We start from the raw sequence: 16,163 nt of genomic DNA, 5'->3' as shown, positions 1-16,163 counted from the left end.
ATAGACTTGTGATGTACAAGATATTGCTATACATTAATCCATATGATTAAAAGTGGATGCACAACATTACACTATACTGATCGATGTCCTCGTTTTTTTGTTACCTTTTACAAATTATGAGTAATGTTATATTATGTACATTTTATTTTTATTTTTTTACAAAATCACAGATATAATTTTTACTTTAATTTTTACTTTACAACCAATAATTTGTTCTTTTCAAATTATAAACAAGCAAAACTGATTTTACATTAGATTCAGTTGCAGCATGATTCCTGGCCTGCACAGCACCCCCCAGTGGAAGCAGTTACACGTGCACTGCCCAACTGCTGGACCAGTTCAAAGGGATTCATTGACACTGCCTGAAGAGAGAGGAACATTCTCAGAGGTTGGAAGTACAGTATTTGCATTAATCATAATGTATAGCTATTTGGTTCCAAAGTACTCAATGACACAGAGCATTCAGACTGATTCATTATGCAACTGCAGCCCATTATATCATTGCTGTGTAAAACTTCATTGCATTCAGGGACCGAAAACTAGAGTTGTCTAGAACAGGGCTTTTCAAACTGGGGTCCGGGGAAAGTTCAGAGAAAAATTATGTGCAAAATGTGTTTTAAAAACTATATATACCTCTTCAGGTTTATACATATACTTGAAAATATATTACAAAATCACGTTTGGGGGGCTAGTGCATCAAGAAGTTTGAAAACTCTGGGTCTAAAACAACAGAAACAGCATCAAATGGGTGCAACACTTCCTTATTACACTTTCAATTCAGACAAAACCAACACTAAAACAAAATAGAGCTAATACAGTGTTAAAAAAAAAACCAATCGCTGCCTTTAATGTTTAAGTACAGTCAACTTGGATGTTTAAGTAATTTCAACTTAAATTGCATTAAACTCGCTTAAAAAGAATAAGATGAATCTTGCATAACTTATACAAATGTGAAAATTGCTTAACTTATTTTGATGTGTCAAAGCAAGTAAAAAAAAATTCTTATTGATCTTTCTTTTTTCTTTTTTTACAGTGGGCAAAGAACACACCCATGCCTTGTTCACTATGTAAATCTTGTTTTGGTTTATAATATTAAAAAAAGATTTGGATTATACAGCACTTATGACATGTATCTCTGATATTTGGCAATGAGATTATATTTGAGGCTTTCTGTGTGAAAGTAAAAATCCACTGAAGCATGGCAGGAACATTTTTAGCTCTTTAGAAGTTTAAGAAAGTTTTAGATATTTTATGAATGAAACCAAAACAATGGTCATTAACTAACATTAACTAAATGTATGTTTTTTAGTTAAATGTTTAAATCAGGATTTCTAAAAATGGAGTAAATCTGATCCAGGCACCAACAGTGATCATTAAACTCCCTGGAGGATGACCGCGTGTTGTTGTCGATTCGTTTGCAAAGACTGAATCACCACCAGCTTTGATAAGATGGCATTCTTTGTTTGGAAGGGCGGACATTCCTCTGTGTTCAAGGTTTTGTGGTACAGATGGGTGACCTTGTGTGTCTGTATAGAGCAACTGAAAGTCCAGAAATACTCACGGCAAAAGATCTTTCTTTTCTTAAGGGTAAAAAGAAGTTTGAATAGCAAATATTCTGACGCCACCCTCACTGCTGAGAGCACGATTTAGAAGAATATGCAATATGTGTTGCTCGCTTTCCTCTCAATAACAAAAACATGCAGCAAAAATGACAGCGGTGAGAATACACCAGATAAGAACGCATCTGATCATAGTGAAGTAGATATGTTTGAACCTGCTTTGCAATTTGGCACTTTATACAATAGATTTCTTTAAAGCAATTAGCTTTTCTGTATTAAACACGAAAAAAAAATGTGTCTGTCACTTTTGCAGCAGATTTTAATGTCAAATAAGACAAACTGGATTTTACAACTGAAACTCAAATGGATCATTATAATATTGAATGTAGAGATGTGATATACTATGGGCCCTATTTTAACAATCTAAAACGCAAGTGTCAAGCGCAAAGCGCAAGTAACTTTGTGGGCGGATCTCGGCGCTGTTGCTATTTAACCGGCGGGATAAATGCCTCTTGCGCTCGACGCAAATCTAAAAGGGGTTGGTCTGAAGTAGCTTCATTATTCATAGGTGTGGTTTGGGCGTAACGGGAAACAAACCAATAAGAGCGTCATATCACATTCCCTTTAAGAGCATGATGAACGAGGTGCGCTTGTTCCATGGTGCAATACTATTATAACGACGCATTTACCAGGCGCGCTTCAGAATCAGTTCACAGCCGAGGAGATCGATGTTCTGGTCAGGGCCGTAAAAGAAAGAGAAGTGACATTGGGGATGGGACAAACCCACCCAAATTAGCTTCGGTTAAACATGCATATAATAATTTGGGTAAATGTGTAAACTTTATGGCTATTTTTCCCCATCGTCATGAACACAACAATGATTTCCCTCGTGTTTTAATATTTTTCCTTATAATAATGTATCATTTGCAAAAAGTAAAATGCATCTGTGTAGATGAGAGAATCATCTACAGCATAGGTTCTCAAAGTGCGGCCCGCGGGCCAATGGCGGCCCGCCGAAACATTTCTGGCGGCCCGCGATAACATCTGTAAAACTGTTAAAACTATTGCTTTGAAAAAATGAATATCTCCGTTTAGTGGTGTTTAGCGGCATCCATAGGCATAAGCCATAGGTTCTCAAAGTGCAGCCCGCCGAAACATTTCTGGCGGCCCGCGATAACATCTGTAAAACTGTTAAAACTATTGCTTTGAAAAAATGAATATCTCCGTTTAGTGGTGTTTAGCGGCATCCATAGGCATAAGCGGTAATTACATGGTCCGACCGACCGATCGCACTTGACCTCACTCCCAAGGCCACCAGGAACAGTGGTTGTCTACACAGGAATAGGAATCGTGGCCAACCGAAACCAGCACCACAACTCCCATTGCAATTTAAAAGGGTATGTTGACCAAGTAATCAATATTCAATATGACTTAATAATAATCTTAACAATGTCAAGCTTATTAATAGCCGCGTTTCCATTAGCCTACCTTTCAAAATGTTCGCGGGCGCGAACACTTGCATTTTCCTATCAACAGTGGAAACAACTTAAACTAGTCTATCATTTCTGGTCATACAGAAAATAATAATGCATTATTCGCAACTACTTTTATTTGTGTAAACTCATAACAAGAAAACGTGCTTTTGTAAAATAAAATAAAACAATCAGTAGCCTAGGCTACTACGCGCTTTCATGATCTCCGTGAACTGGAGCGCGAGAACTGAAACAAAATATAGCTAGCCTATGTAGGCTAAAGCTTAAAATGTGCACTTTTAAACAAACAAACTCGAATCGAAAGCAAATACCTGATTATGTAATCCGTATTAAAGGTGGATTTCTCTCTAAAAGCGCATCTGCTTAACAGCGGAGATGGAGATATGTTTTTAGCCGACACTTAGAAAACAATAGTTTATTAATAAACAATTAAAATGCCTCGCTGTTTTTTCAGACGCATTTATTATCATTAGCCTATAACTCACCTATAAATCAGGCTAGATCAGACACGTACAGGCTATATGGCTCTTCTCATTCATCACTGCGGGAAAAATATAAATTCCAGGTTCTAATTTGGCCTTAGAAAACCAGTAAAATCGACATGTTTTCCATATTAATTTGTGAATATTTAAAATGTTTAATAAAGGGGCAAAAAGTCATTTAAACAAAAATCTGAAAAAGTCTGTCGATATTTACTTTTTTTGCGCAGCAGTTGGTGAAGCCAGTTCAAATTAAAATTTTGTTCAACTTTGCGTTTTAAAAAGACAACAACCGTTCATTTTTCGTTTTTCAGTTACGGGTTAAAAAAGATATATAATAATATGCAAATCTGCAATAATGGAAACGCGACTGACAAGCAATGATAGAAATGAATGAATGATGATGACTTGTTTGGTAAGCTTCTATTTTAAAAGTTTCTTTCTCTCCCCCCCAAAATTTTCACAAGTTTTGCCAGGTTTAGCCTCAGTTATGAATTAAAATGTGTTTATTGCAACTAATGTAAACTGTAGAGATGCAACCTGGTCATTAAAATAATTTCAAATGGGATTTTCTTTTCAGTTTTTTTTTCTTTGTTTTCTCCCCCGCCACTTTGGCGGCCCTCAGTTCAATGTTGGGTTCCTAAATTGGCCCTCACCTATCAAAACTTTGAGAACCCCTGATCTACAGTGTATGCGCGTTGTTCACACTCTGTATTATGGCCAAGCATGCGCGTTTAAAATAGCATCTGAATGTACGCGCAACGCACCACTGACTTTAGACTAGTTTTTTTCTGGTCAGTGGCGCAATTGTTTTCTGGAACTGCAAAATAGCACCAGGGATTGTTTGCGCCGGAACACGCCTCCTTTTTTGCGCTGAACCGCCCAGGGAGCGCAAGTTCATTCCCTAGTTTGCCGGCGTGCGTCTGTGGAGGGAAAAGTCCGCTTTGCACGGGTGCAAAATATGAATGATACATGCGTCGGTGTACAAAGTCAATTGCGCTAGGTGCAAGATAGGGCCCTATAAGTGCTTTGCTGATAAAAGTAGGCCAAGAAAATGAGGCATGGTAGGAAATGAGTCACTTACCTTGGGTTTGGCCCAGCATCCTCCAGAGGCAGAGGTGTTCACCTCCTGAGGCTGAAATGTGAATTCTTCAGCAAATCTGGAGTTACTCAAGAGGCTGGCCACATCACCATCCACCTCCATCACTTTATCAACCTAGACAAAGAGACCCAGAATTGTCTTGATTATGAATGTTCACAAAATAGTCTTTCTAAGTTTAAGATCAGTAAAATGTTTTTTTTTTTTTAAGAAGCAGCTTATGCTCACTACGGCTGATACAAAATTTAGTAGAACTGTAATATTGTGAAATATTATTACTATTTAAAATAACTGTTTTCTATTTTAATCTATTTTAAAATGTAACTTATTCCTGCTTCAGTGTCACATGATCCTTCAGAAATCCTTATAATATGCTGATTTGCTGCTCAGGAAACATTGCTTCTTATTAATGTTGAAACAATGCTGCTTAATATTTTTGTGCAAGCTGTGCTTTTACTTTATTTCAGAATGCTCCGAGGAATAGACAGTTCAAAAGAACAGTGTTTATTTTAAATATATTTATTTTTGCAATATTATAAATGCCTTTACTGGCACTTTTGTGTTTAATTATTCAATTCGTCCTTGCTGAATAATTATTAAATTCATCCTTGCTGCATTACTATTCATTTCTTTAAAAAAAGATTCTACTGAACAGAAACTTTTGAACGGTAAAATGTAAAGATTTGTATGCAACCCATTTAACTTAATAATTACATGTGTAGCATTTATATGCATTTCATTTTCATATATTATTACCATATGACCAACAAATTAAAACCTAGCAATATAAGACACAGTTAAGATATTTTTTAAAGCTCACACTTACATTACACTTATTTTCCAAACAACATGATAGTGACATATTGTCAAGATTCAAACAGCTAATCCATGGATGTAACTATAACATTACTGTTAATTTATTCCAAAATATTAATAATTACTAATGGGACAAAGAAGAGAAAGAATGTGCAGGATCTGATATGAGTTATGAGCTCTGGTGAATAAGTAGTTAAATTCTGATGAACTGGATGTAACTACATACCTTAAAGGTAAATTGGGCATCAAACTCGAAGCTTTCCTCCACACCTGTAATGTCTCCGTTGTACATGACCAGACAGGACCTCTTCTCTGAACCTTTTGGTAACTTGAAGAGCCGGTATGTGGCAGACACAAATTTGTAGTCACCTAAACAAATTTTACAATTCAAAATGAAACTATAAATATCTAAACATTTCATAAATGTGACAAAGATGACAAAGGTTTAACTTTATGCAAATGCAGAATGACTTAATGTAATGACTACCAATGGGAGACAAGAGATCAGATGATCAGCCTCCTGTCTACTACTGTAATCAAGTGTCAGCAAGATGGAAATGGCAAATTTTTCTCTGAGCATGTACTGGGAGAATAGAAACAAAATGATGCTTGGAATATGTGTCTGAGATTTTGTGCTGCATGTTTGACAATTAATTGTGTGTGCGTGTGTGTGTGTACCCAGATAGACTGCCATTTGTGCTCTCTGAGCTGATAGATGGTTGCAAAGGCAAAGAGAACAAGTTTATTCTCATTCATCTTTGTTATGATGCATTATGCACTGACGCAATTTATAAACAACTTTTTTCCTCCAAAATGTTCAGCATTACGGCAAATCATCCAAAATGTTAAATGCAACAGATATATATATATATATATATACACTTTATATATACTTTATATATAATTTTAAGCTAAAGAAATGTACAGCAGTTGCGCATATCACTTAATAGTAGAACTAAATAGTTCTACACACAAGAATGTTTGTGGCACGAAAACCTAATAAAAATGTCTTGGTATTAACACATGCAGTACATGTGTGGTAACTGTGGTATAAGAGTAATAATTTCCTCTAGATTGCTGCTTTAACCAATATCACACGAGTAAGAGTGCTGTTGGACTGAAGATCAGCATGGCTGTGATTGAGCCTTAAAGGGACAGTTTATTCAAAAATGAAAATTTACTAATGTCGTTCTAAACTGTATGACTTTCTTACCTCTGTGGAACACAAAAGAAGTTTTTGGCAAAATGTCTATTTGTTTTTTTTTGTTTGTTTTTTGCAGAACAGACTTGAGCCAATTAATTTTTGATTAACATTACAAGGTGGCACATTTCACCATTTTAATGTCTCACCAAGAAGTTTCTCTAGTTCCTTGTTGCCCACAGTGATGATACTAGCAGTAACCAGTCTGGGTTTGCAGAACCCAACCTCTTCAGCCAGTCGTATCAGGTCTTCCCACCACAATGCTCCACTCAGGCACTCACCTGATCAACATATGCAAATAAGCCTATATCAGCGTCAGGTTTTATTTGTTTTGTTTAACACAGTGGAACAACTAAAGTTAAACTTGTCTTGTAACATTTAGAAAGAAAATAGGCTAATTAGGATCAATGTCTTTTCTTACCCCATAACACGTTGTTGGCCTTGAGGTCTTCTGGGATTCTAGCATCACTATAAACATCACTAAAGTACAATTCCCCTCCATCCTAAAAACAAAGAAAATTGAAATCCTTTTTGTTTGTTAATGAGCTAAATATACAAAAATGTCCAGTGTTATTTCAAATATTCAAACTAATGCTTCGTATAACTGTTATAATAAGTATAGTATCCGAGTGTCAGGGATGGGGGAAAAATATAACTGAAAAATTAAATAATTGAATTCTGAAATGACTCCAAACATTGGTGCGAGTGTGAAATAGAGTTACCTTTAGTACACGGTAAGCCTCCCTCAGGACACTGGTTTTATCTGGGGACAGGTTCACCACACAGTTTGATCTTTGGAAGGAAAAGAATGAAAACCGCCAATTAATTGGCTGTTTATGCAAGCTAATAGTGGGAACTGAACAGACTGAAACCTGTTAAAGAGAATAGTCTCAAGTCAGAAAAGAAAACAAAGAAAACATTTTAAACAACGTATTATTCAATGCATTACTTTTATATAGATTATATATTAAGTTGCTCAAGCAAGTGGTAACATATTTAACCATGTACTTATATTAAAATCGCAAACATTTTAAATTAAAACTTAAAATTGACAAAAACAGCAGACTCATACCTTTTCTTTTGCATAATTTAAATCTTTATACAATAAATCTTGCATGTCACAAATAACTTGTTTTTCCACCTCAACGAATGAGACGAGTGTCGTTCATTATGTGGCATTGAAGTAAATTCTTGCTTTACCCCGGTCTTAAAGTAAAAAGATGACTATGAAAAATAGTAGTATTTAATTTAATGCATTTATGGTTACATTTTATTTAATTAAATACATTTATGGTGAGATTACTACATTTTATTGAATTAAATGCATTTATGGTGAAATTAACCTACTACATTCAGGTCAGTCTGTGTTCATTTTGACCACGAACCGTGTGCTGTCACTTTAATTCAGCGTTTGCAGCACAGCAAAAATAGACTCGGTGCGGAAACGATCTCTGCACTGCTGTATACGCACCGCAACTGGAACAGATCGACGGACTGCATCCGCGTGCAGTGTGAAAGCTCTAACCTGTTAACATGGGTACGGGAAAAAAACGCACCGCATACGCACTGCATACGGAGTATGTGTGAAACGGGCGTAAGGCTACTATTTTGAAACTTTGAAAGCTTACATGATGATATCATATGATTTCTCCTCTAGACCTGCTTCAGCCAAGGCCTCAATGTAACCACAAACAAAATTCACATTTGGCTTTTTGTAACCAAATCTTTGCATGTGGTAGTCAACATACTTCTGGGCCACCTCAAGCTGAAAAAAAGAAAAAGAAAAGTGTAGTTCACATATACTGTTTTTGCCATTACATCTAGTAGGATGTGTTAAATAAATAACTTTTTTTATATTAAGACTGTCACCCCCGGTTTCACAGACAAGGCTTAAGCTAGTCCCAGGCTAAAATACATGTTTGAGCTGTTTTAACTGAAAGCAACTTGCACTGATATATCTTAAAGTCCCCCTGTATTCAATCATTTTATCCCTTAAAACTCATCTTTGATTACCAAAATGACATTTAAACGATTTTTCATTGAAAAAAAATGATTCATGCCTTAAAATAGCTTGAATGTAACTCTACACCCTTGCCTCATTTAGTATACGCGTTCTATGAATATGAAAATAAGCCCCATCTCCACTCACTCCCTCAGCTCAGAGATCCACTCGTTGACGATCACGTTGTCGTGATTGGTAACAAATATAGTTTGTGACGTCAGAAACAACAGCGGTTTCAAACAGTTTTTGACACTGTCTTTGGTTCACTGCAGTTTTAAGGAGAAAATACTCAGCAATGGTGTTGACTTATAAATTTGCACATGGTTTGTCTTAAAGTGTATTAAAACACCACATAGACATTTAAACAACATTAAAAGCATGATTTTCACCACAGGGGGTCTTTAAAATATGTCAATGCCATTGTTTTGTCTCAAGCTGCACACCAGTTATGTTTTTTTCTAAGGCATGTTTATAAAAGCTACTTAAATGTCCTAATTAAACTAAGCCCTAATCCTGGCTTAATCTAAACCCTGTCTGTGAAACCGGGCCTTTATCTATTAAAATAATTAAACACTATTAAGGCCCGTTCACACATAGAACAACTACATAGATAACTATAAAGTTAATAAATATAACAATAACTGTTAGCGTCCACAACAATCGTTTATTATAAGCACCCACTACAGTTTTGTCGTCTGCTTTAAATGATCGAGCTCTTTAAATTAAAGCAGGGTGGATTCTGATTGGCTGTCAGTGTTTTTGACATTGACTTCCTCTATCGTTACTGTTCCTCTGTGCCATTGTCATTATAGTTGTAGTGTGGACTCTGCAGTGCTTTTACTTATTTATGCTTTTATTTAGAACGATTTTTAAAACTACACCTTTATCATTATAGTTATCGTCCTTGGTGCGAACAGGCCTTTAATCTCATAACTGGTTTGGAGAAGACTAAAGGTTTGGTCTTTTAACCTGAAAGGAACTGAAATATGAAACAAGCACAAAATTACTTATTTACTAACTGTGCACATTATTATTCAAAAGGCGAGGCAAGGCAAGGCAAGTTTATTTATATAGCACATTTCATACACAATGGTAATTCAAAGTGCTTTACATAGGAGAAAATAAAATAATCAAAACAAATAAGAATAATTAAAACAGTTTAGAATAAAAAATAAAATAAAGTACCGTAAAAACAGTCGGACGAACAGTGGCACAGTGCTCATTCAGTAAATGCATAGCTAAACAGATGTGTTTTGAGTCTGGATTTGAATGTGACTACTGTAGGAGCACATCTGATCTCCTCTGGAAGCTGCTTCCAGCTGCGGCTGGCATAATAGCTAAAAGCAGACTCTCCTTGCTTAGAGTGAACCCTTGGTATTTCTAGCTGATGTGATCCTAATGATCTGAGTGATCTGTTTATATTCAGTGAGCATATCTGCAATATATTGAGGTCCTAGGCCATTGAATGATTTATATACCAGTAATAATACTTTAAAATCAATCCTAAATGTAACTGGGAGCCAGTGTAGAGACCTGAGGACTGGTGTGATATGTTCATATTTTCTGGTTCTGCTCAGAATCCTGGCAGCAGCGTTCTGTATGAGCTGCAACTGTCTTATGGTCTTTTTAGGAAGGCCAGTGAGGAGTCCATTACAATAATCCACCCTGTAACCGTAATCTGCAGTTCAAGGGAACTGACCTGATCTTCAGTCATGTCGATGCCTGTGACATGTCCCTTCTCTCCTACGAGCTGGCTGAGCATGTAGCAATCCCGTCCACTCCCACAGCCGAGATCAAGCACCCTGAAGCCCTCCAGACACTCAGGGACCACCAGACCACAGCCATAGTACCTGAGAGGACGGAAACAAGTTATACTGCCACCAAGGACTAAGCATTGAAACATGGTGAAAGGCTAGATGTAAAAATGCAACAAAAAAAAAAACCTCAGAAGTATCCTCAGAATAAAGTAGTATAACTGTTATAAGACAAGGTATAAGCAGTCAAATTAAAAAAAAAAAATCTAAAGGTTGGCTTTATTTAAATATGATACAATTATTTCATTGTATCAAGTGTCCCTATTAAGCCCACTTAAATAATTTTTCATATATCTGTTTTTTTTATTAATATGGCAACAGCCTTCCAATAAAGTATTAATTAAAAATAAATTAAAATGCTTTATTTAATAGCAAACATTCAAAATCTGGAATATGCTTATAATGTACAATTACCTTTCCAGTTAATCAATGGCTGTAATATATACAGTCTACTACATCCATTTTAAAGAAATGACTACTTATATTAAGAATGTTTTAAAAAAAAATCAAAAGTGACTGTAAAGACAAATGTTACAAAATATTTCCATTTCAAATAAATGCTGTTCTTTTGAATTTTCTAATCATCCAAAAAATCCTGAAAGAAAGGTATCAGGGTTTTGCACAAAACTTTTCAACATTGATTATAAGAAGACATGTTACTTAACCCTTAATCAGTGCTCAAATAGGGTTTTACATTTTTGGTGCTTGGGGTCAGATAGACCATAAGGAAATATACATGTTTTACATGGCAAACTATATATAATTTTTTTAATGTGTTTTTGTGGATATTTGGTAGGTTTTTTTTTACTGCACAATTACACAATTAATTTTTTTTACTACGCCATAAATTGGCTGGGATTTTTTTTTTTTTTTTTATGAAGAAATCTCTTAAATGGTGATCTTAACTAAATCTAAATTGGTTTTGGACATTGCTCTATGTGTTAGGGATAGAATACTGCCATCTGCAGGTTTGTGGAAAAACTTTAGGAATTATAGTTAAAGAAAGAAAGTGCAATGACCATATATATCCAGTAGAGGTCCATAGGGACTCATTTCATTTTTCTTGATGCTTCAACTTCTCCTCACAACTTTATGATATATATTTTTTGAATATTTAAACATTCTAAAATACATTAAAAAACTGTATTTGTTGTTGTCTGAAATATTTTGAATTGTCTGCTTTTGCAAATTATTATACATAAATTTGCAGAAACGTTACAAGTCACCACTAAAAGACATGACTGTAATCACATACTATTTATTTCACAAATAAATAGAATATTTATTAATATTTAAATAAAATAAATTGTGTGTGTGTGTGTGTGTGTGTGTGTGTGTGTGTGTGTGTGTGTGTGTGTGTGTGTGTGTGTGTGTGTGTGTGTGTGTGTGTGTGTGTGTGTGTGTGTTTGTTTTTGTGATAAATGAGGACACAAATGTGTATAATGACATGCATATTACACTGGTATTACAACTTACACGTGATATATGAGGACATTGCATGAGTCCTCATATTTCAAATAGCTTAAAAAACATAAAAAACAATGTTTTTTTTTAAATGTAAAAATGCAGCATGTCTCCTGTGATGGGTAGGTTTAGGGATAGGGGCAGTGTAGGGGGATAGAATATACAGTTTGTCCAGTATAAAAGTCATTACGCCTATGGAATGTCCTCATATATCACAAAAACAAAGCAGTGTGTGTGTGTGTGTGTGTGTGTGTTAGGACCAAACTTTGATTTAAATGTAGAAATTTTCAGATTTATACTGGATTTATTTTATTATTATTTTTTTACAAAAAAACAAAACAAAACAAAAACAAAAAACATTTTTACAAGTTTCCCCTTAATTTTCAATGTGGGGTCAATCTGACCCCAAGCACCTTAAACGATAAAAAAAAAAGTTACACAACTTTAGAACAACCAAATCAAGCCCAGATTGTTTTGTGCGTGTTTAGATTATTTAGGAAAAGTCACAGAGTCTCATGCCCCTGAGATGAAAGGTAACACTTTTTAAAAATGAAGGAAAAGTCCAGTGGGGTCAGCTGGACCCCAAACACTGATTAAGGGTTAAGCATCAAATCAGCATGTCAGTATGATTTCTGACAGATCATGTGACCCTGAAGACTGGAGTAATGATGCTGAAAATGCATCCTTGCCATGACAAGAGTAAATCACAGCTCATAATATTACTGATTTTAATATATTTTTGATCAAACAAATCCAGCCTTGGTGAAAACAGTAAAACACAGACACACACACACACACACACACACACATACATACACACACACACACACACACACACACACACACACACACACACACACACACACACACACACACATATATATATATATATATATATATATATACACATATATTCAAACACATAAGTATACCAAGGAAATATATATATATATATGTTATATATACAGTCGTGCTCAGAATTAATGGCACCCCTGGTAAATATGATCAAAACTGGCTGTAAAAAATAAATCTGCATTGTTTATCCTTTTGACCAATAATTGTGGCCAACGTGTTTTGCAGAAAAACATTTATTTCATAATGTGATTCCACTTTCAATTCTTTTACTTCAATGAAAGGTTCGATTTCTGGCTTTTTTTTAATGAAAGATCAAAAGGATAAACGATGCAGATTTATGTTTTATTTATATTTACCAGTCATATTTAACAGGGGTGCCATTAATTCTGAGCACGACTGTACATACATATATATATACATACACAGTCAAACTAAAAATTATTCAGAGACCATATATAATTTTGTTATGATTATTTTTTTAGTGGGTGCAGGACACTGTAGTTCATGTAAGTAAGGATAGCAAAAGGTGTCTGAAGAAATTTTGGTTTGACTGTATGTGTATAGCCTATATATAGCCTGTATTGCATCAACACAACATTTATCATGTAAACCTCACTTTGCAACGACATCTGGATGGATCCCAGCTATCGCTTTTCTCACATATGCAGGGACAGACTTGGCAGACGGTACACATGCATTGCTTTTCAGGTCAGATGTCTTCTTAAGTGTCTTTCCATAGTACTCCTGTATTAATGGTGAGTAGGTGTCAATTGGCTGCGATGTGAGATGCAAAATATATACACCCATACATACACATAAAATATAAATATATATATAGGGTGTCAAACGTCGGTCCTAGTGAGCCACAGTCCTGCAAAGCTTTGCTTCAACCCTCATCAAACACACCTGAGCAAAAGCTAATCAAGGTCGGAAGGGCTTTTATCAGAGTTGGAGGAAAAACTCTAAAGGACCAGTGTGGCTCTCCAGGACCGACGTTCGCCTCCCCTTGTATAAATATATACACACATACTTCATACTACTTTTATTTTATTTTTTAGTTTAACAGTCCTTTAAAGTCAACAAAGGAGTTTCGTCTTTTAACGTTTAGAGAAATACATACCTTAACCTCATTGTAAACACTTGTAACAGCCTTGTTACTGTGAACAATAATAAGAAACTTTACTGAGACTATAATTGACTTTGTTACAGAACATGTTGTGCTTATGCTACAGCAAAACTGGACAACTCGCAAAGACTTGCTGTCGCTATGTCTATTATATCTATTTTGTTATTGTTATTACAAAATGAAAGCTCATACTTTGCCAGCTTGATTGATACTGCAAATCACATGTAAAACATTCGAGTAACCTACTACTGAGCAACGTACCTGGCTGCTGTAGGTGCGTCTGCCATGATTATGCGAAAATGTGTTTTGGTCTTTCTGGCTTTCGGTAGTTTGAGAGGTTCAGCCAATCAGTGAGCAGTATGCTGTGTAGCTCATCAGTTTGAGTTTTAAAAGGGACTTTTGAGACTGCAAAGTCATGCAGCAGGAGAGTGATCAACTACTATCATGATGATGATGCAATGCCCGAGTAAATTATTAATATAATGTGATTAAGAAGACCTCTATGGGTTTATTTACACTAAAGTCGGTATTAACCCGGGACTAACCGATTAAAGGGGTATAAAAAAAACAATAAAGACACATGAGAAAATTTATTTATTGCTATTTTCTATCTTATTAGGAATATTTGTATCCCCCAGGATACGCCGTGTTACATTTTGGCCAAATTTTTAAACAATTTATTCCCTCATAACTTAAACTAAATATTCTTTATAAAAGTATGTTGAACAATATAAGTATAATGCTTATTTATGAATAGATTAGCTAGCCTACTGTATCATATTTAATATGCAAATGGGGCCTATAAATTATGCAATATGAGCTAAACTTTGCTGAAAAAATACTTGTACAGAATCTACTTCATGCAGTCCTCTGATTGATAGTTCATCCTTTTTTATCAAGTAAAGTCTTTTTTGCTCAGAAATCATAAAGTAAATGTAAGATGAACAAGCAACTTGGGTTTACTTGATCATTCGTACATTTATAATGTTACAAATTTAAAATTCTTTTTACATTTGTTCATGTTAATGTCAAATATGACACAAAAGTCTTTTGTGGAACATTTATTTGTCCATCTCTGAATTATCATTGATAATTCCAGGCAGCGAAGCTGCCTCTGAATTTGTGTGAAATTTTTGACAATTTCACATGTGAGTTCCAAATATAGTATAGTAAGATGAAATGGAATGTTAATAAAGCTTTTTAATGTTTTTTAAAAATGCATTTGAATGAGTGTGAAGTTTAAGGTAATTTGACAAAAATAATTTACCCTAATAGGACAAAGTCAGTTATAAATGACGGTCAGAATATATTTAGAAAATTAATTTTGGAAAATGACTTTTTTTTTGTGACCAACTCTTTATCACATCCACTCAAACAAACAGACAGGGAAGGGGGAGCAACCGACATTGGCCTATATCAATAATTAACAATATGAAAGAAAGAAAAAAGGGAAAAAAAAACTTTATATAGTCATTCCTTTATATAATCCAATATGTTGGAAGAAAAACATTGCCATGCATCAATGGTACTAGGTTTAGCCTTGTTAATTCGTGCTGTTGTACATTCAAGTCACTATTTTGTGGAGGCTATCCAATATTTTTGCACACATGTGTGGAGTAAACCAGTTCTGTATTATTGTCTTCTTAGAGAAAAAGATATACAGAAGAAAAAGATATACAGAATCCTCGTATACTACATTTAGTTGTTTGCCACAATATTTGAGGGTCTACATTGCGATATGTATTAATTTCAAGAAATTCCTTTATATGATCTTTTAGCGAATCAATGAACATCTGATTACTTAGTATTGATGTGTTAAAACGAATCGGTTACCTAACGTAACCTCGGTTCTCTCTAGATGAGGGAACGAGGGATGAGGGAACGAGCTACGGGAAAGATTAATCTTTTCTGAAATATTGAAGGCAAAAATTATCCTTAATTTTGTATCCATTGTCAACGCAGTGCAGCAGCTGCAGACCTTGAGCGGGCTAGCTAGCGAGCTCATTGGTCGCTCTGCGGCAACTGCTGCAGCCTATGGACGGACAGAATGAACTCACGTCCAATGAGAGGTGCTCGCGCCTTCATCACGTCACAGCCTGCCAAACTGGGCGTGGCTAGAGTGTATATTAGCGAGGTCCGAAGGCTGCATCCCTGGTTTTCATAGAATGAAGCGAAAAATCGCTCGTGGCGCGAGCACGGCAGGCTACGCAATACTCGTTCCCTCATCTAGAGAGAACCGAGGTTACGTTAGGTAA

At 35.3% G+C, this 16,163-nt stretch overlaps 1 protein-coding gene across 2 annotated transcripts; it reads right to left on the bottom strand.

Moving 5' to 3' along the window:
• Window positions 1–202: 202 nt before the first annotated feature.
• Window positions 203–14,271, bottom strand: as3mt (arsenite methyltransferase). 2 transcript variants are annotated; one of them, XM_056254389.1, is made up of 11 exons: window positions 14,166–14,271; window positions 13,903–13,932; window positions 13,399–13,526; window positions 10,349–10,499; window positions 8,276–8,412; window positions 7,370–7,439; window positions 7,069–7,150; window positions 6,797–6,928; window positions 5,673–5,815; window positions 4,616–4,747; window positions 203–362 (listed from the first exon to the last, which is right to left on the bottom strand). In XM_056254389.1, exons 1-11 carry the CDS (start codon window positions 14,193–14,195, stop codon window positions 258–260), a joined length of 1,140 nt encoding a protein of 379 aa, XP_056110364.1. In that variant the 5' UTR covers window positions 14,196–14,271; the 3' UTR covers window positions 203–257. The 2 variants fall into 2 exon arrangements, with proteins under 2 accessions (XP_056110364.1, XP_056110362.1); XM_056254387.1 differs by having other exon boundaries at window positions 13,903–13,939; window positions 14,170–14,221.
• Between the last annotated feature and the right edge of the window lie 1,892 nt (window positions 14,272–16,163).

Source organism: Rhinichthys klamathensis, unplaced genomic scaffold, assembly GCF_029890125.1.
Source record: "Rhinichthys klamathensis goyatoka isolate OS25496 unplaced genomic scaffold, OSU_Roscu_1.1 h1tg000111l_1, whole genome shotgun sequence".
NCBI classification, from domain to species: domain Eukaryota; kingdom Metazoa; phylum Chordata; class Actinopteri; order Cypriniformes; family Leuciscidae; genus Rhinichthys; species Rhinichthys klamathensis.
The sequence above is the reverse complement of the archived record's forward strand: the minus strand, read 5'-3'. Positions and strand labels throughout refer to the sequence as shown.